Genomic DNA, 22,023 nt, shown 5'->3' with positions numbered 1-22,023 from the left:
ATACGCATTGTTGAAGGATCAAAAAGACCATATTTGAAACCAAGAGTTCGTAGTTGAGGACGAAAAGCAGTGAATTCTTTGCGAATTGAAACTGTCTCCTTAGCAAAATCTTGATAAATAAATATTTTATTCCCATTGACCATCAAAGAAGGGATCTCTCGTGCTACTTTTCGAATCAAAACCAGGTGGTGATGTCGGAGAACTTTGAATATCATTTGTCGAGGTTTAGTGTGTTGAGGATTGCGATGAGAAGGAATCCTGTGGGCCTTATCAATCTCAAATTTTTCTTGAAATTTAATTTGTAGAAGGCCAGGAATCAGATTTTCAAAAAATAATCTGCAGTTGGTACCCTCAACATCCTCTGGCAAATTAAAAATGCATAGGTTGTATTGTCTGTTGCGATTTTCCATATCTAAAAGTCGCGTAGACATAGGTGATATTTTCGCTACAAGTGGGGTAAAAGTCTCTAGCTTAGCCTTATTATCTTGTATTTTAATTGAATTATCAGAGATTTTCATTGACAAACTCGCCATTTCCTTTCGCACATTTTTAATCTCTGATGCAATAGAATCTGTGTTAATACGAAGTGCTTGAATTTCTTCTAATATTAAGGATAATGAAGGTTCTGATGACTCTACCGTTTTTGATTTAATTGGTGGAGGAGAAACCTGCTGTCTCCTTTTATTATGAATAGTATTTTTATTGTCCATTTTCTTGTATTAAGAATTAAAATGTGTAAAAAAATAGAAAGATTGGAGAGAAATATGAAGGTAGCAGTGAAGAAATCCTTAATATGGCTGGTGCAGCAGCTAAAATGGGTTGTGGGTGTGGCTAGGCCCAAGCCAGGCCCTCTTCTAAAAGATTACTCTGCCCCCCTGACTAACAAGCCTGGCTGTACCTGAAGGAAGAGCTGGAAGCAGAGGCTGGGAGAAGAAAAACGCCACTTTCGCCGGTCAAAAACGAGAAAAACCACATCACTCCACAGGTACTGGCTTTATCAATTCAGCGACCTCATTTTAGCAGCAATTCTGACAGAAAATCGTCGTTAATCGGTAAAAACGGGTGAGAATGCGCCGGAGCTCACCGGGAGGCGGCCATCTTGTATCGCGCGTCCTAAATTATTTATATTTAATCTGAATTACTGATGTCATCTGCATGCTGCATTGAAGCGGCTCTTCTTGGCAGGTCTTAATTTAAACTGCGTGCTCAAACATATCAACGGGCCCGCAGTATATAGTGTACTGTAAAGATTGTACAGTTCAGAGGTGCAACTAGAGTGAAATTTCGGGGGAGGGGAGCTAATAAATTTTTTTTGGGGGGGGGGGGCTAATTCTTCCAGCAATCGCCAGAGTAAAGATGCAGGGGCTCTAAGAAGGTGTGAAAGAACAACAAATCCTCATTAACAAGCAAATGGTCTTTTAAAGACCAGTGAAGTACTCAAGTGCGGCTGTGTGTGTGCCCGGGAAGCTGTCTCAGCCCGGGCTGACACACACGACGGGGGGAGGGGGGGGGGGGGGCTGAAGCCCATGGAGCCCAATGGGCGTTGCGCGCTTATGACAGAAATAGTTAGCAGATAAACACTGTAAAAGCATTTTCTGCGCCTCTTGTTTCGTTTCATTGCTGTACATTAAACAACTGGGAGTTCCCTGTGGGAGACGAGTTTGCGTCTCGTGTACTCTGTCTGCCCTCATCAGCATTGGATTGCCTAAATCCGATGCTGAAAAACTAAAAGGGAATGTGCTCCTTGTTTTTACTGTGCTTTGTGTTGTGAATTTACTGTTATTTTGTCTGCTGTAAAACTCCTGCAATTAGCCTTTTGCGCAGTAACGTTGTGGTTGGTGCTTTCATATCAGATTGTTCATAGGAATGTTGATCAGTGTTTAGTCTACACATGGGCATCACAAAAAAACCTATGGGGCACTGTTGCATTATAAGCTCGGCTCACTTCTTCATCAAACTGTTTATATCCTAGCTGTGAGTAGTTATTTCATGTGGCGATGACAGCAACCCCTATTGAGGCTGCCAGGAAGTTACGTTACTTTTGCAGCAAAGGCAGATTACGTTTAAAGGGCCATTAATTAGTTTTTGGTGCTAAAAAACCACCACCCAAAGAGAAGGACAACTGAATAACGCATCAAAGCTTTGGGCAGCTTAACATTTCCGCTGCAGTTTCTGTGAGAATCTTTCCATCTTGTAGTTCATGGCCTTTCATTCCATAATACCATGTGTCCCACTGTACTTTAGACAAGATAACCATCTGTTTCCCAAAAACATTAAGTACTGTTTAAAGCAGTCCAAACTCCTTGGCCTGCTGCTTTATCTGAAAAAATACCAGAAGCACAATAATGACGTAATTGCTGGTTTCAACACTACTTCACATCATATTTTCGAAATTCGCATGGGTACATAATAATGTTTTTTGCCGCTTTAATGACACTTTATTTAACATCTTTGCACGCATTGGCAATATAGTTGGTCTCACTGAAACTATTGCTTTAGTCCTTTAAATAACCCCAAATAACAGGGGGAAAGTTTCACTAACCCATTTTACTGGTTGTAAATAATGCCAGTACAACATGGGCAACTTGGACAGTTTGTAGCCTACTGTTTGTTCACAAAACTGTAGCATATACGTAAAGGCATTTACAGGCCAGTATTGTGTTTAAAGCCATTCCTTCCATACTTGCTTGGATGCCCTGCTGTTTTATTGTGCAAAAAAAAGCACTATAATGCTGCGGTAAACCTAGTTTGTACAGTAATTCATCTAATATTTTCTCAAATTGCATATGTAGAATTTTTTTTCTTTGCGCTTTAATTATGCTCTATTTACCGTCTTTGCAAGTATGTAAGATGGAGTTGCTCTCTCTGGATTTGTACCTCAAGTCCTTTGAATACCGCAAGTGACACTATTGTATTATAAGCTCTAATCCGTCCTTTATTAAACCTCTTACATTTACCTTGTCCTGATGGCGAGCAGTTATTTCACCTCGTGATAATGGTAACCCCTATTAAGGCTCGTAGGAAGTAAAGATATCTTTGCAGCAAAAGCTAATTTATTTAAAAAGGCAAAGATTTATTTTTGGGATCTACAAACTTTGTGCTGTGTGTACAAGGCGAAGTGTATGAAACACTTCAACCGATGTCTTTCTGTCCTTTCCACATTTACTGAAAACAACCCAGTAAATTTGCTTTAATACTTACAACAAAGGGCTTGGCAGCTTGACAACATGCCCTTATGTATTGTAGTGCTTTTTTATAGCTGTGTTTTGTTTATGCACGTTGAAAGTCACAACTAGGTACTTGGTTGCTTCATGTATTTATTTCAAACTCCAAAGCAACCTTAAAAGAACGTGCTTCTATATTTAAAGAACGTGCTTCTATATTTAGGTGCATATCAACTTTATATAACAACCTGCATCATTTCATTGATTTACAGTGTATATTTACGTTGTGGAGGTTATATTTATAGCAAAAGGAAAACATCTAGGGATTTTGTTTTGCCTGTTATTTTATTTGCCCTACAATGTAGCAGTGTTTCATTTTAAGGTTGCTCTAGGCAGTGCTGCAGCTGCTTCCCTGGTTCTGACATTAATTCCTCATTCTTACTCCTCTAGGAAGTGCTGCAATTATATCTCTAGTCACAGTAGTAATTCCACATTCTAAATCCTATAAGCAATGCTACAGCTGCATCTGTGATAATTCCTCATTCTTAGTCTGCTAGGCGGTGCTGCTACCTGCTTCTCTGGTCCCGGTGGTAATTCCTTATTCTAAGACCTCAAGGCAGTGCTGCCTGCTGCTACACTGGTCCTGTCAGTAATTCCTCATTCTTATTCCTATAGACAGTGCTGCCACCTGCTTCTCTGGTCCCAATGGTAATTCCTCATTCTAAGTCCTCTATACAATGCTGCAGCTGCTTCTTTGCTTTCATCTACAATTCCTCATTCTACATCCTCCCATCGATAATTTCTCATTTTAAATACTCTACACATTGATGCTACCTGCTTCTCTTCTCTCAATGGTAATTCCTCATTTTAAATCCTCTACACAATACTGCAGCTGGTTCTCTAGTCCAAATGGTAATTTCTCATTCTAAGTCCTCTATGCAAAGCTGCAGCTATAGCTCTATTCATACATCCACTATACTCCAAACATAAACACATAGATGAAACACATTATCATTTACAACACCAATAGCTCTAAATCTAAAAAATTCGAGACCTGTTGCATTGCAAATGCTTGTTTGGTGTGGAGGCAATACTAAATGCAAGGTCACCACGGTGGAATTATCCTCAGTAGGCAGTGGTGTTCTGTGTACCTGTGATCATGGCGGGTGCACCCAGCTCTTGCTGTTGATGAGAGAAACGCATAGCTTTATGACCGTGGTGCGGGTTTCGTGGATGGCCTTTGAGATTCTTCTTCAGAGTCACAGTTGTGAGATGAAACATATGTTGGGGTCCGTGCCTGCAAGGCATCCTGGGTACCTGTAGTCACTGGAGTTTGTTCCTTCAACGTCGTTGGAAACTGAGGGGCGGGGTGTGTTTCTTCAACGTTGTTGGAAACTGCAGCAGACATTGACTCTGTAGATTCTTGGTGCATCATCGTGGAGTAATGCTCCCAACTTTCCAACCACAGGAATTTATTATTACAGGAAGGACAACACTTATGTTTGTTTCCACTGAAAGGTATAACAAGCTGAGCATGAGCTATTGTTGTGGTACCTCAGCAGACAGAGGTTATATACCCAATGCTGGTCCAACCACAGGAAGTTGTACAAGAAGGGTAACATTAAAAATGCGTGTTCTCTACACCCTCCTCCAAATGGTCACTAATATACCTCATGGCCCATGGCTCTTCTTCTGATTCAGTCCTCAAGTGGTTGCCTGCAAGGACATGGCCTCGATTTTTTCACCAACAAAGCCCAGTACTCACGCGTCAAAATGAAGGTTGGTGCACAGCAGAATGGAGTGCTCTAAAGCTTATTCAAAACTGATGGCAGAAAAATAAATCTAAGTTGAGTTCTGGTGTATAAAGGGTTTTAGGTGATGTATCATAAGTCATCTCAAAACTGAAAGAACTTCTTCCAAGAGGTACAAGGTAATGCAAACGTTGATTTGGTAGGGTGTGGCAAGGCAGTGTGAGGTGGATCTGCCGTGCTACAGTGCTTTTCAGTAGATTAACAAAAACAAGAGCGACCCTACTGTGCACATGAACATGGGTATCAAGTAGAAATGGGAACAGGCGTTCACATGGTACTCATTTTTAGGAATATATAATAACACTAGATTTTCTGTGTAGATTTAATCTATATCAATATATAAATTTCAATTTCTTATAGTTCTTATATATTTCATTATCTTATAGTTGGATTCGATTCAGCTGAATCAAATTTTATATCATAAGGAAGACAATAAACAATCTTATGATTTGCAAATACGCGAATGACAAAAGACTTTTTGAAAAAAGAAGATAAGAAGAACCCTAAGTGAGAGAAACCAAAACCAAACCGGGAACACGGTAGCCAATTATGTGAGCATATATGGTATATCCTGAGAATTCCACTTTTTGTTTTTCATTGTATGAAAAAGAATCGGCTGTTTTCTGCTAAAATAACCAATATATCGTATATACTCACACAATTGGCCAACATGCTCCCTGTTTGTTTTTGTTTTCTCTCACTTTAGGTTCTTCTTTTCTTCTTTTTCAAAAAGTTTTTTTTATCACTCACTCATTTGCAAATGATAAAGCTATTGTCTTGCTTATGAAATATAATTCGATTTGGCTGACTCAAATCCAACTATACGATGTTGGCTGTTTCTATTGAATTAAGTGTCTACAAAGATTAAGTCTAGACAGAACCTTGTCTGTCGAAAAATACAAATCTAAATATTGATGTAGGTTAAATCTACACAGAAAAATCTGTGTTATTTTATTGTGCATACAAATCAGTTCCATGTGCAAGCCTGTTCCAAGTTTTATCGTTCTTTTCAGCACTTCAGTGTCCACTGCTTTAAAGAAGGTAGTTTTGAGGAAAGTTGTGTTATGATGGTAAAGCAATCATCTTAGCACTTGGGGAGTAGTATAGTATGGGGTGGTCCAAGTGCAAAAGCACTGCTCAGGTAGTGAATTTATAGTAGTGCTGTGCTATGGTAGTTTGCAATGGTGTTGTTGTGTAGTGTGGCAGCTTTATAATATGCTGCTGTGGAAGTCATGGCAGTGCAGTACTGAGCAGCAGTAGTGTGGTGCTGGGGATGGTTTTGCAGTGCTGGGGACAGTTTTGAAGGTGGTGACGGTTTGGTAGTGTGTTGGTAAGCTGCCCCTGCCCCGTGCTCTTGCATTTCAGGTCAGGTGCTTATATTAACCACAAAAAGTGCTGCAACAACTCTTACTATGTCTGACTTTAAACATATCTTGCACAAAGGATAGGGTGTTTTTCGGTTCGGTGATGCACACCACTTACGGACAGAAATGCACAGTGCAATGGATTATAAAAGGTCTAATCTGCTTCAATGGACCACAGCACTTTCATGCGACAGATTTCTGTAGCTGTAACTTAAAGGAAGGGCAGTATTAGAAAGTTCTCTCTGTTTGTTAAGACTCAGTCTTTTCTTTAAATGCATCCAGTAGAACTGAAACATCATTTTACATTCAGAGTGAAGTTAAACCAGTATTTTATTAAAATAACAATTCAGTAGAAAAAAATGTAGAACTAAACATTCTAATATTTTTTAGAATAATTTTCTTTTTTGTAATAAAATGAATAACTAACTCATTAGAACTAATTCATAACTTGTGAGAAATGGGACTGGAGGTTATGTTGAGATTCAATTTAGGAACGATGACATCCTATAAATGAATTTGGGGACGGTTAAATTAAGAGCAAAAAGAGGATATTTATAGAAGGTTACACGGTCAAGGAGGCCAAGAGATGGTGATGGGGCAAAAATCTGAAAATGAATAAACACTGGACTGTGTAGGCAATTTGCTTTCTGCCACCATGCCTCCCGAGAGAAGAGTATCATGATCACATTTTGATGAGTCTGAGTTGGACTTCAGTTCACAGACCGCTGAAGGACATTACTTTGTGTCTGGAGAATGTTGACCACTTGCTGAAGAAGTTCATTGGTGCGCTGGTGGTAGTCTTCCAGTCTTTGAACTCTGGCGTTGAGTTCTTTAAGAAAAGAATAAAACATGAAAATGAATACCTCCAAGTACTTGTGAATATTATTAATTTCAGCCATTTAGTATAATTGCAATTATCAGTAACCGTCACATTTAGCTAAAATGATATTTAACTTTTTGCCAATTTTTATATGACAAACTAATTCTGAATTCCAAAACCCCAAAAAGATCAGTTGTGAAAAAGTCAAGCAGAAGGTACCACCAACATGCTGTGAATATTGAATAAATGACATTTGAAACTTGTAGTCTGTTAAGGTTAGTAAATAAACGTTTGAACGATTTCTGATACTAGCAGACTCAAATTGAAAATCAATATTAAGGATCTCATCCAGATGCCCCATTATTCTGGGAAGTAATGCTGCATAGGGTAAATGGAGATTCCCCACTGCACATCATTTAAGATGCTTGGTATTTCCCCCACAGTCTAAGTTCTGCATCGTGGAACGGTGAATAAGGTTGGACTGCTGTATTTTCCCTAATGCGAGGTGCAAAACTTGGCATAGGATGGGTTTTTTCAGGGCATATTTTTCAATAGGTAGCAGCAGGCGAAATCCTTGTGTGGGAAAAACTACTAGGTGCAGCATTTTTAAAACACAATGTAATCCCGAGTCAGGGCAAAATCCTGTGCTCAAATCTGGATTACGGGCAGGGGATTAAAACAGACCAACTACATTGAGATTCTCTAAAAAGGACTGTTCTTATCGAGTGAACATGTGGGGATTGTGCACTAAACCGGAGAGCATGCAGCTAAACAAAGATCGCTTTTATGGAAATATGCCAATATGTATTGATGAATACCAACTAACTAGCCCTGAAATACTGGAATTTGTATTCTGATCACAATCCGATGTTAAATACCGAAATTCTTTTTTCAATGTTTGCAGGCCGGCAAGGGTACATCTGCATTTAAAAATCGACACAATTGTTTTGTTGTATCACTGATGAGCCTAGGAGATAGATAGCATAAACCACTGGAGCACCTAGGAGCCCAGGACACCCGGCCTAACAAACCCTAAACATACAAATCTTAATCACATTGTAATATTGTTCGAGCACATAACCTAGATAATGAAAACATTCCAGGCCTCAAGATACGGTGCACACGATCAATCTTCTCACCACAGCCGGCACACGCGCAAGAATGTTATCAACAGTGTCACGTGGCTTTGGAAATGTTTTAGGGGGTCCCTTTCAAATCTATGCACTTTATCTCGCACAACAGCCGCAATCCGCTCTATTTCACAGACTGACTATATTTTACCCCACCAAAAGTTTATGGACAGTGGATCTGTCTGCTTTCAGATTGTACAACTGACAGCCTGGATGCTTGGAGAAAGTGAGTAATAAGGCTACTCAGTGTGCAACCTAATGGATAAGAGCTATTATTGCCTGTTTCCCAAACTGGGCTAACAGTAAGACCCGTTATTTCTTTCATGATTCTCAATATTATTTCCCAGTAATTTGGGCATGTCCACCCCATGTGGGCCATATTTCCTCTTATGACACATTTCCTCCAGCAATGAGATGAAGAATAAGTTACTTACCTTTGGCAACGCTCTTTCTGGGAGAGACTCTATCTAATTACAGATTCTTCCCCAGGTGTCAGACTTGATTTGGATTTTTTTTTGCAGTACCCCTGCACACCTTTTAGGGGGTGGGCCCATGAATTGGCTCAACCCAAAAGTGTTGGAGAGGTGAGTGGGCAAATTACCCTTCTTTCTGGATTTTGCAGTCTAGGCAATATTGCTTCATGAACACGAGTGATGCCAACATAGCGGCCTGACAGATGTCTAAAACAAGCGCCCCACAGACCAATGTAGTGGTAGCAGTCTTGAATGAGCCGGCAAGCCTTTAGGAGGGTGCTTTTTGGCCAGTGCATAGCAGATCTGAATGCAGAGTATAAAGTATAAAGGATGGTCCTTTTCCACACAGCTTTGCATTTCCAGTAAACCTGCTAATTAGCTGATCTTCCACCTGATGTTCATTAGCACGATAAATATAGAAGGTGATGCCTTTCCTCCTGCTTAGAGGTGTGAGGTGGAGCAATGAACACCAGAGGGGTGATGGTCTAAACAACATGAAATAGAGTCACCACTTTCTGAAGGAAGGAAGAACCTGTCGAGAGGAGTAGCTTGTCTGGGTAGAACATAGTGTGAGGTGGGTTACCAGAAAGAGCCTGAAGCTTGCTGACCCACCTTGCTGATGTTATTGTGACAAGAAAGACTATCTTAACCCCTTCGCTGCCAGGCCTTTTCTCCCTCCTGTGCCATGCCCTTTTTTTGGCTATTTGGGTTAGTTCGTTCTTAGGCCCCCCCATAACGTTTTGCCCATATGAGGTATTCACGGCAAATTGGCGCCCTTTTCATCCAACATGCTGAGGATTCTAAAGGTACCCAGGGTTTGAGGAACTCCCTGGAGGGCATCGAGAAATTAGGCAAAATATGGAAAAAAAATTGGGGTTTTGGGGGGAAAAATGAGAAAAAAGTGCTGCAGAAGAAAGCGTTTTTTTTCCTGCAAATGATATTAATGAAGGGTTTGCGGTGCTAAAATCACCATCTTCCCAGCTTTTAGGAACGGGCTGACTTTTATCAGAAAATCAAATTTCTTTACAAAGTTTTGGCATTTTACTGGGACAGAGCCTATTTTAAAAAAAAATTGTGCTTTCAGCCTCCTTTCAGTTAGTGGAAGAAATGGTTGAAAAACCAATAATGGATTCCGGATAGCTATACATTTCTGAAAAGTAGACACAATTCTGAATTAAGCAAGGAGTCACTTGTGTAGATCTTTCAAGGTTTTCCTATAAAAAGTAACAATTGAAATAAAAGAACATTGCACCAAAACAGCCATTTGTGCCTACATTTTCACCTGTAACTTCTCTAACTATGGTAGATTTTTGAAAGCTATTAATCGATACGGCTTCGGGATCCTTCTGGTTGCGGAGATATTTGAGGCTTGTAGGTTCATCAAGAACCCGAGGTACCCAGAGCCAATAACTGAGTTGCACCTTGCAATGGTTTTTCATTGTATACCAGGTATAAAGTAATTCATTTGGCAAAATATAAGGAGTGAAAAATAGCTATCAAGTAAAGTTAAGTATATGAAATGGGAACATGCAGGTTCATACACAGCCAACCAAACGCCACTAAACACAGACCGTAATCTGAACTGCAGTTCACACACAAACTTTTGCTAGTGTCTAGTGTTTTTCTGTCCCCCTTGGGAGGAGATGTGCCTAAAAATATCGCTGATCTGCCCCCAAGGGGAGAAGAAGCAGCCAAAAAGTGTTCACAAAAAAAGGGGCACAACCCTTGCCTAAGTTGCCGCTCCCTGACATGCCCATGAGTGGGCGCTCTGCTCCCCAGGGAGGCAGATCGGGGCTATTGCCCCCATCTGACCCCCGGTGGGCAGAAAGATTGAGACTATTTTTTTGGGGGGGCATCACCCATTATAGGTGGCCCCCACCCCTCTTATTTAAAAAAAAAACTATTCCTGGTGTATAGTAGGCATTCTGCTCCCCCAGGGGCAGATCAGGGGTAATAACCACCGTCTGCCGCCAGGGTGAGCAGAAAGACTGTCCCTTTTTGTATGGTGGGGCGTGGGGGCATTGGCATGCTCAATTTGGGCAGCCCCCACACTTAATTACTAAAAGAAATCCATGGAAGCCCCAACCCCTCTTTTATAAAAAAAAAATAAAAATCATCCCTGGCGCCTAGTGGGTTTTCTGTCCCCCCCCCGGGGGGGGGGGGGCAGAAAACCCATCTGCCCCCAGGAGGGGAGGAAAGACTGTGGCAAATTTTGGGAGGGGTGGGGGTATTATAGTGCCCATTTAGGGCTACCTCCACCACCTAAGTGCTAAAAAATAAAATCCTTCTGTCTAGTGGGATTTCTGCCCCCCCGCCCCCCAGGGAGCGGATCAGGAGTAATAACCCCCATCTGCCTCCTGGGGGGGGCAGAAAGACTGTTGCTTTTGGGTTGGGGTCATTGGCATGCCCATTGTGGGCAGCCCCCACTCCTCTTTTATTTAAGAAAAAAAAAAAGATCCCTGATACTTAGTGGGCTTTCTGCCCCCACATTGGGGGGGGCAGAAAGACTGAGAATGCACAAATTGATATGGGGAGCACAGGCCCTTGCCCAAGGGGCCACTCCCCCCTTGATTGTGTCTAGTGGTGGATCTCTGCTTGGGGATCTACTAGGAAAGAGTACCATTAGAAAAGGAAGATTCTTCCCTTTCAAACGATACCTCTCCTGTGTGTTTCGGTGCTCAGGGGCTGATATAGCTTCACGAGCATGGAAGCAGTGAAACTGAAACAAGCCGATTGGTTTGTTTCAGTTTCAATGTAATGACGTCAGCATGCCATGCGGGCCATCGTCATTACATTGAGAAAAAGAAATACCGCAGGAGTTTGGTAAGATCTTCCCCACCTCCTGAGGCTAAAAAATAAAAAAAGGAAATCAGCTGTGGTGGGCTAAGGACGTAATGGTTATATCCCTGGCACATCAGTGCCACAGCCGAAGGTGTAACTGTTAAGTCCTTGGCACTCAAGGGGTTAAAGGTATGCAGTCTGAGAGGACAACTGTAGAGGGGCTCAAAAGGCATACACATGAGGAATGTGAGGACCAATCCAAAGCCCCATTGGGGCGCAATAGAAGGAGAATGGGCAAACTTCAGTTTCAACTCTTTGCAAAATTGCTTAACAACATAAGATTTAAATGACATAAGCTGGTTTGGCAACCCTAAAAAGTCAGAATGAGCTGACAAGTACCTTTTAAACAGAGCCCAAAGCAAGGCCTTGCAGGGCTAGCGACAACACAGTCAAAACTTTGGGACACCCCCGCGCCGCACGGCCACCAGCTGCTGCGTGTGCCCCATTGCCTTGCCCACTGCCTCGCTGCCTGCCTCGCTGCCGCTGACCACGCCCCCTCCTCCGAGCGGCGTGGTCCGTGCTCGCCTGCCGGCTGCCTGAACTTTTGTTAGTTTTGGTCTTGTTTTTTCTTTCCATTTGGGCCTGTTTCATTGTAATTTTGTGCCCGTGTTAGCGTTTTCCTTCCTGCTTGCCCGCCTACCTCGCCGCCCTCCGCTCTCCCTCCCCGCTTCCCGCCACCGCCGATTACCCCGCCCCTTTTTCTCTTCTGTACCCTCCCCGCTCCCGCCTCCCAGCTGCTCCGCCCACCCGCGCACTTGGCCTTATATGGCGACCGTGCGACGCAGGTGAGTGTGACCCACTTGTGGGACATCCCCGCGCCGCACGGCCACCAGCTGCTGCGTGTGCCCCATTGCCTTGCCCACTGCCTCGCTGCCTGCCTCGCTGCCGCTGACCACGCCCCCTCCTCCGAGCGGCGTGGTCCGTGCTCGCCTGCCGGCTGCCTGAACTTTTGTTAGTTTTGGTCTTGTTTTTTCTTTCCATTTGTGCCTGTTTCATTGTAATTTTGTGCCCGTGTTAGCGTTTTCCTTCCTGCTTGCCCGCCTACCTCGCCGCCCTCCGCTCTCCCTCCCCGCTTCCCGCCACCGCCGATTACCCCGCCCCTTTTTCTCTTCTGTACCCTCCCCGCTCCCGCCTCCCAGCTGCTCCGCCCACCCGCGCACTTCGCCTTATATGGCGACCGTGCGAACGCGCAGCGGTCACGCGCAGCGGGTGCGCCGAAGGCGCGCCAAAGGCAAGCCCGTCTACGCCCGTCCGCGCCTGGCCCGCGCCCAGTGCCAGGACCCCTGGCCCTCGAGAACCCCGACCGACCCGCCTGACGTACACCGCCGCCACCCTCATCGCACTCAACACCGGCCGAGTCCCAGGATGCTGCAGAGCCACCCCACGACGCGTCCATGGACCCTTCAGCTGCAACACCTGCAAGTTCTCCTGCATCCGGACCTGCCCGACACCAGCACCTGCCATGCCTCGCACCAGCAGCAACCACCTCAAGTGCATCCTGCTCAACACCCGCTCCGTCCACAGACACACCATCGAACTCTGGAACCTCCTCGACACCACAGCCCCTGACGTTGCCTTCATCACGGAGACCTGGATGAACGCCTCCTCAGCGCCCGACATCGCCATCCCAGAAGGATACAAGATCACCCGGAAGGACCGCAACGCCAACCAGGTGGGAGGAGGCATCGCCATCATCCACAAGAACACCATCCGCATCACGACCAGCACCGACAACACCCCACCCTCCGCCGAACACCTGCATTTCCAGATCCACACCGACCCGAAGACCACCCTCAGAGGCACCCTGATCTACCGACCTCCGGGACAACGCACTCAATTCAGCGAGGACATCGCCGACTTCGTCAGCCCGCACGCCCTCCCCTCCGCTGACTACATCCTCCTGGGGGACTTCAACTTCCACCTGGAGAACAACAACGACTGCAACACCAGCACCCTGCTCGACAACCTCGCCAACCTTGGACTCAAGCAGCTGGTGTCCACCCCCACCCACCTCGCCGGACACACACTCGACGCCATCTTCACATCCAGCAAAGACATCGCCTTCAGCCACGCCACAGAACTCCACTGGACAGATCACAGATGCATCCACTTCACCTTCAGAAGAACGACGACCAACCACCACCAGCAACAGGTTGCCCGAAGAAGCTGGAACAAGATCACAGCCGACCAGCTCGCCGCCTCCCTGAGCCAGCACTCTCCGGCCAGCTCAGCGAACCCCAGCCAGGCCGCCGACAACCTCACGAAGTGGATCAGCAACTGCGCGGACGAACTCGCCCCACTGAGGACCCCGCCCAGCAGACACGGCAGCAAGAGAGCCCCATGGTTCACCGACGAACTCAAGAGCTCCAAGAAGAACTGCCGAGCCCTCGAGAAAGCCTGGAGAAGGGAACCCACGCCGGACAACAGGACCACCCTCAAGCTCGCCACCCGGAAACACCACCAACTGATCCGCATCGCCAAGAAAACGGCTTTCAAAAACCGACTGGACAACAACGCACACAACTGCAAGGAACTCTTCAACATCGTGAAAGAGCTCTCCAACCCCAACGCCGGAAACAACGACACCACCCCTTCGCAAGACCTCTGCAACTCCCTCGCCTCCTACTTCCACAACAAGATCGCGGACATACACTACAGCTTCAGCACTCAACCGACGCACGCCACGACCGCAGCATCGCCACCCACTACCACCCTCCGCGCCTGGACCCCGGTCAACACCGAAGAAACCGTCCACTCGATGAACTCCATCCACTCCGGATCTCCGACCGACCCCTGCCCTCACCACGTCTTCAACAAAGCCGACGCGGTCATCGCACCCCACCTGCGGGACATCAACAACACCTCATTCGACACCGCCACCTTCCCCGAGAGCTGGAAGCACGCCGAACTCAGCGCTCTACTGAAGAAACCTACAGCAGACCCCACCGAACTCAAGAATTACCGCCCCATCTCTCTACTCCCTTTTCCAGCCAAAGTCATCGAGAAGACCGTCAACAAACAGCTAGCCACCTTCCTCGAGACGAATGGATCCCTCGACCCATCGCAGTCCGGATTCCGTGCCAACCATAGCACCGAGACCGCCCTCATCACCGCCACTGACGACATCCGAACCCTGATGGACAACGGGGAAACAGCGGCCCTCATCCTCCTAGACCTCTCCGCGGCTTTCGACACGGTCTGCCACCGCACCCTAGTGCAGCGCCTCAGCAACGTCGGAATCCAGGAGAAGGCGCTGGAATGGATCGTCTCCTTTCTCGACGGAAGAACACAAAGAGTCCGCCTACCACCGTACAAGTCAGAGGCCACCAAAGTCATCTGCGGCGTCCCTCAAGGATCCTCACTGAGCCCGACTCTCTTCAACGTCTACATGAGCCCCCTCGCAGCCATCGCACGCCAACACAACCTCAACATAATCTCCTACGCCGACGACACCCAGCTGATCCTCTCCCTGACCAACGACCCCGCCGCCGCCAGAGCCAACCTGCACGAAGGGATGAGAGAGGTAGCCGAGTGGATGACGACGAGCCGCCTGAAGCTGAACACACATAAGACGGAGGTCCTCATCCTGGGCTCCTCGCCCTCCGCCTGGGACGACTCCTGGTGGCCCCCTGCCCTGGGCACCGCACCCAAACCGACGGACCACGCACGCAACCTGGGTTTCATCTTGGACTCCTCCCTCTCCATGACCAGGCAAGTCAACGCCGTCTCCTCGTCGTGCTTCAACATCCTGCGCATGCTTCGGAAGATCTTCTGGTGGATCCCCACAGAGACCAGGAAGACCGTCACCCAGGCCCTCGTCACCAGCCGACTGGACTACGGCAACGCACTCTACGCCGGAACCACCGCCAAGATCCAGAAGAGACTCCAGCACATCCAGAACGCCTCAGCCAGACTCATCCTCGACATCCCACGACACAGCCACATCTCCGGACACCTAAGAGACCTGCACTGGCTCCCGGTCAACAAGAGAATCACCTTCCGCCTCCTTACCCACGCACACAAAGCTCTCCACGACCAAGGCCCGAGCTACCTCAACAACTGAATCAACTTCTACGCCCCCAAACGCCACCTCCGATCCGCCAGCCACGCCCTCGCCGCCGTCCCACGCATCCGCAGAGCCACTACAGGAGGAAGGTCCTTCTCCTACCTGGCCGCCAAGACCTGGAACTCCCTCCCGGCCGACCTGCGCCTGACCCAAGACCACCTCTCCTTCAGGAAGAAGCTCAAGACCTGGCTGTTCGAGCAGTAGCGGCACCCCCCCCCCCCCCCCCCCCAAGCGCCTCGAGACCCTACGGGTAGGTAGTGCGCTCTATAAATGTCTCTGATTGATTGAACTTTGAAGAGCTTTGACTAGAGAGGTGAATCTGCTCAGTATTGCACCAAACCACAAACTTCTAACAGCAGGTATATATTGGTTTGGTTGTGGGACACTTCCCTAGCAAGATGACATCAACCACTTCTGGAGGAAGGTCAAAAGCTTTCAAGTGATGCCGCTCAGTCTTGAAGCATGGAGGTAGAGGGTGTGCAGGCCCAGGTTCAGGACCGTGCCCTGCTGTTGCAAAAGGAAGCCCTCCTGAAGGGGCAGTCTGATCGGAGGACGAATGCTCAGGCCCAGGAGTTTGGGATACCATTCTTTCCGTACCCAATCTGGAGCCACTATGATGACTTGGGTCTGGTCGGTCCTGATCTCTTCAGAACTGGGGGCAGAGGAGGTATCAGCGGAAAGGCGTACCGGAGTCCCAAATTCTACTGTGCAGAGACACCTTTGAAACACCCAGTGTGCAAAACAATTGACATTGTGTATTCTCGGTGGTGGCAAAGAGATTGAGCCATGGTTCTCCTTATTTGCGGAAAAAGGCCCTTTGCCACTTTCAGATGTAATTGCCATACGTGTTCTGTATGGCATCAACAGCTTAATTTGTACGCTCTGGAGTTCAAGGAACCCACTACGTTGAGTGTCACCATTAAAATTCCGGGAGGTTCAGCCATATCCAGAGATGCAAAATCTCCTACTATAAGGTCCAAAACCCCCCTCCCCTGATTGTTGCAGTACCACATGTTGGTGTCTGTGAGCACCTGCACCAGCTTCCCTAGGAAGTAGGGCAGGAAGTCTTATAGCACTAATCAGATGGCTCTCAGCTCCAGGGGAATGATATGGAGCCAGACCTCTGCCGGAGACCAGACGCCCCTGACCTGCACATCTCCCAGAGGGTCTTCCCAACCGAGAAGTGATGCATCAGTCACCACAGTAAGCTCTGGGTGGCGTAAGGAAAGTGGTCTACGGCTTACACAATCACGTTCCTACAGCCACCACTGCAGATCATTGTGCAGTCTCTTCCGAAAAGACATCCTCACTGAGATCCAGGACAGAGGTTAAAATATTGGGATCAAAGCCCAAATATCCTGGACTCCTTTCTCTGGGGGATAGGCACGAAACTGTACAGTGTCCAGAATGGCACAAATGAAGGGAAGCGTCTGTGAAGGAGTCAGGTGCGACTAGGCACATTTATAGTGAATACCAGAGATGATAGGAGGTTTCCCGTAGTTTGGAGTGGGGAGACGACTACCTGGGGAGGGCCAGTCTTCAACATTCAGTCACAGAAGAAGAGGAAGACTGGGCTCCGAAGATGTGTTGCAAGCACATCCATCACTTTTGTGAACACCTGAGGGGCACTGGTAAGGTCAAAGGGAAACACAACAAACTGAAAACGCTTGTGGCCTACCGTGAACCGCCGGAAACGCCTGTGGGCCTGCAGAACGGGGATATAAAAATGAGGCCCGTGCAGGCCCAGAGCTACCTTTTAGGCTTCAGGGTAAAGGGCAGACAAGCCCTGGACCATGGTGAGTATCTTGAGCTTGTCCTTTTTCAGAAGGGCATTGAGAGGACGAAGGTCTAATATGAGACTGAGGCCCTTGCGTATTTTGGGCACCAGAAAACAGCAGGAATAATAACCACAACCGATGTCTGGACCCCTTCTATTGCTCCTTTTGCCAAAATAGCCTTCACTCCTTGCTACAAGAGAGACACATGCTTCTCCATCAGTCGTTCTGAGGATGATGGAAGGTGTGGAAGGGATTCGAGAAATGGTAGAGTGTAACCCCACTAAACAATTTGCAGAACCCACCAGTCTGAAGTTTTGCCTGCAACCCAGATAGGAAGTGTGGTAACCTGCCTCTGACAGGGTGGCTGTGCATCCGTAAAGGCATGCTAAAGAGGCTTGGAAGAGGCGGCAAATGGGGTTGTGAAAGACTGGGCTCCCCAATGGATACAGCACCCGCAGCCACGAAAAGGAAGTGTTGTTTAGTGGGAGATACTGACTGTATTGGTTGTCCCTACAAAACACCAGAGGTGGCAAAACTGCTGATGTCGCTTGTATGGGGTAGTAGAAAGGCCCAGGAGTGCACTGTGGCATGATCTTTGAAGCGATCAAGGGATGCACTGGCTTGATGCCTGAAGAGTCGGGAATGAGCAAATGGAATGTCCATAAGACTAGCCTGCACATCTCCTAAAAAGCCATGCGTGTGCGCAAACCACCACACTGGTGCCAATAGTCCTATTGATGAAGTCAGTAGTACTTAGTCTGTAGAGGATGGTGAACTCCGCTGCTTTTAGGCCAGCCTGAATTTGCTGCGAAAGAATGGCCTCAGCTTCTCTGAATCCACAGTCAATGCACTGAGTCCAACAATGCGAGAATATAGTACTACAAGGCAGCTGGCATTGAGTCCTCACGCGGATATCGTGGTGGGCGGAGGAATCCCCATCCGGCAATTTGATATCACATTATCTGGTTAACAGCCAAACATATTGGAATTAAAATATAATACAAATACCTGGGTCGGAGGTGTTATGACAAAATACACTCTCCACTGGAGGTTTACCGTCTAAGTTTATCTTCGTTCTTGGCCAGATGCAGTGAAAGCTCTACAGCTTGCAGCAGCTACAGATAACATTTGATTATCCTTTTCAGAGGGATAAGAAATCAGCTCTGATCCATTGTGGCCCCTTTTCCTGATGAAGGCACTGTCCTGTGACGAAACGCGCGTAGAACACAACAGTCTGTTATTATTGTGCCACTTTGTTTCTCCAGGATTATGAATATCAGATACTAATTGTTATAATTGTCTCTGTGAACTTTATTTTACAAAATCTGTGATTTTTATTGGGTGTTGTTTATAAATTGTGTGAATAAAGATATGAATACATTGTATAAATGGGGTGTTGCTTTAGTATGAAATGATTTTTCTATATCTAATTAAATGTCAATAAAAACATTTTTTACTTCATATAGACAAACAGATATGTTGTTTCTCCTTTGGCTTTTCACATATTTTGTTTAATGCACTGTTGAAATTATGTAGAGTTGATATCATTGTTACCTTAAGTCCTCACACTTGATTGACCGAACCAAAAGCCAGACTTGTGGAGGATAAAATGCTCTCCCCAAAGGCCTCTATCCTCTTTGATTCTCTGTCAGGGAGAGTAGTGGGAAACCATATTGGGTTCACTCTGTTGGCCGAAGCCTGCACCACAAGACCTCCTACAGTAAGGAAGGCGGGGTTGCCTGGAGCAGGGCAATGGCATATGGCTATCTGACGTGCACATGGGGCCTGAGCATGATTTGGCTCTGGTACTTAAGAAAGTATGTGTGGGAGCCTCATTAAATGGGAGCAAAGGCTCAGAGTTCAACTTGCTAGGCTGCAGCACTTCCATCAGAACATTGGTACTAACCTCCTGAGTGGGAAGATGAAAACCAATGACCTCTGCCATCCTACACATAACCATTGCGAATGAGGTACTTTCGTCAGTGGCAGTGTCTGGGGAGGTATTCAATCCACTGGCATTCTAGAGATCCTTTTACCAGTTGTTACCTCCGAGTATGATTGGGCAATTTAATCTCCAGCATCATAGACCCCATTGTCTGAGTCCGTGCCGAAATGATCTCGAAGAACTTGAGGCCCACCAGAAGGTAGAGGGACTGTATAGGAGACAGAATGGTGGTAAAAAGGTTGCGGCTTGGATAAAGGAGCATGCAGCCTTGGCTGAGGTTGGGGCAGTGCAGTCTCAGCACTGAATGCATTATGGGTTGCCATCGTCACCCGGATTCGACTAAGCCAGCATCGATGTTGGTTGATCGTGTTACAGCGTGGGTTGTGGGGCCAAGGAGGGAACTAGTACCAAAGTTGGGCAGGAGCCCTGAGCTGATCCAGAGGTCCCAACCGGTGCAGAGGGTTAACCTGTTAGTGTAAAAACAGATGAGAAGCCTCTTGGCTTCTTGGGGCCCATAGGTGTGTAAGAGGGAGCCGGTAACAAGCCAAAAAAGTGGAGCATAGCTGTGCAGAATTCTTCGGCCTGAGGGCAGTGCTGCTGATGGCGCTGGAAATTCCGGTTGCCGCAGGACCAAGGCTGGAATCAACTACGAAATGGACCGACTTCGAAAGCGTGATCTGGAAGCACAATGACAGCCTCGGTCTTTCTTAGGGGATGAAGAATGGCGGGGAAGGGCCAGAGTCCTTCTCAAACTTCTTACGCTTCTTTTTGGATTTCCCGGAGGACTTAGAGCGCAAAGAAGACCAGTCAGAGGAATGGCCTTGGGAGTGGAATTTACCGTTAGACTGTAACCGATACTGGTGTGGCAGTTTGCGGTACTTTGCTATGAAGAGCTTAGCTTCTGTTCTCCTTGGGGTGCATCAAGGCAAAATCACTGCAGGCCTTAGAGTTGTGATTAACTCAAGATACCACAGGCAAACTACATGTAGGGGTAGTCAAAGACATTTGTTTGCCATATTTCTCACAGGGCTTACACCCAGTAGATTTGGGAGATGACATTTTATCTTGCACACAGTAAGAGTTAAAAGAATTTTGAGTCTCGATGAGACAAGCTTGCCCAGCTGAGGTGGAGATTCTTTCAGCCTTGAAACAGCATGTCAGTCATTCTGGGTAGGAAGGCAGAATTATGAGTTACTCTGGACACAGAGGAGAGATATGCGAAAATCTTATTCTTCCTGACCACTGACCCCCAGTGTTCTAACAAAACCTCTACTAAATTAACAGATGAACTACTCAATGTTCTATATATTGGTGGTAAACACAATAAATATGATGTGGTGTAGCAGAATAATCTTTTTTTGTCAACACCCACTTTTTTTTGTGAGGACAGCTTGCCCACTCCAAGACTACTCTAATGTGTGCTGCTCTAATACAGGTACCTATACTGGGAAACCGGATTCCTCTATCTGCCTTTGGTATACATAGAGTTGTTTTAGGGACTCTAGACGACTTCTTTTGCCCTTCAAACACCAATAACTTTCATTGTATCATGAGAATAGTTGATTTTGGGAACCTGAGAAGTGATGTTTGCATTATGTACAAGTCGGGGGAGACAGTGGCAGATGCTGGACTGAATCAAGAAATGTCTAGGTGGCCCCATCTACACTGATCATAAAACAACGTATCTTGAATGTGAGGGACATTAAACTCTAAAGATCAGATATTCTAGGGTAGAGATATAACCAAAAAAATTTGATTGGTTCCTATGTGGAATTCTGCATCAACCAGGAAATTTTGATTCAGACCTAAAGGATCCAAAACACAAAGTGCATTAGATGTATGATTATTAGTAAAGTAGAGCATATATCGTCCTGTCTTGCTTATGTTGGGCTTTTTAATTTAAGCACTTTTGTCTCTAATGCCACTGTTTTGTCCTTAGCAAACCGAAAAAACCTGGTCATCTGTTATATTATTTCTTCCCTTCAGCTGTAGCTGCATACCACATACCAATTCCAAATAACTTTCCATCTGCATTTTCATGTACACGGTGCGGTAAAGCCTCTCCTATTAAAGCATATTAACGTAGTAGCATACACAAACTGGGCTCAACACTGCATGTCCAGAATTGGAGGGTTTAAGGGTCTATACTCCTCAGAGTTGCACATACAAAGCAATCAATGCATTCCGCCTACAATGCAGCCCAAAGCACAGAAGCAGTTGGTAAATTGGGAATTGCCTGAACCGGAGATATAGATCCAAGGGGACCGTTCTTGACACTGCAGCAGTATAATGTACCAAGAGCAATGACACCTCTGGATATTTTCCTTTACTTTTGGCTGCATACAACAGCACACACCAATAACCTGCTTTTCTCGAAAAGAACAACCAACGACATATATGGCCTGTGCTGGCCTTTTTTGTTTTTAAAACAGAGGAGCATAAGAATGCAGAGTGTAGGTGGTGACATTGTTTAGGAACCAATCAGATGGCGAGCCATGAGCAGATAAGCAATGGAGGCATTGTTGCACACAGACAAAAGAATTGTCACTAAACTGCAGACACAGACTTTACCATTTTAAATATTTACATAGATTTTACGATATACCCATGAAGTTGAGCTCGTTAGGTCTA

General features: G+C 46.1%; 1 protein-coding gene across 1 annotated transcript in view; it reads right to left on the bottom strand.

Moving 5' to 3' along the window:
* Nucleotides 1–6,651: 6,651 nt before the first annotated feature.
* Nucleotides 6,652–22,023, bottom strand: part of LOC146812074 (uncharacterized) — a 236,105-nt gene continuing 220,733 nt past the window's right edge. The window contains exon 12 of the mRNA XM_085619083.1: nt 6,652–7,168. Coding sequence (XP_085475209.1) covers nt 7,050–7,168 — 119 coding nt within the window. The 3' untranslated portion in view covers nt 6,652–7,049. The remainder of the gene's footprint in view (nt 7,169–22,023) is intronic.

Source organism: Triturus cristatus, chromosome 7, assembly GCF_964204655.1.
Source record: "Triturus cristatus chromosome 7, aTriCri1.1, whole genome shotgun sequence".
NCBI lineage: Eukaryota > Metazoa > Chordata > Amphibia > Caudata > Salamandridae > Triturus > Triturus cristatus.
The sequence above is the reverse complement of the archived record's forward strand: the minus strand, read 5'-3'. Positions and strand labels throughout refer to the sequence as shown.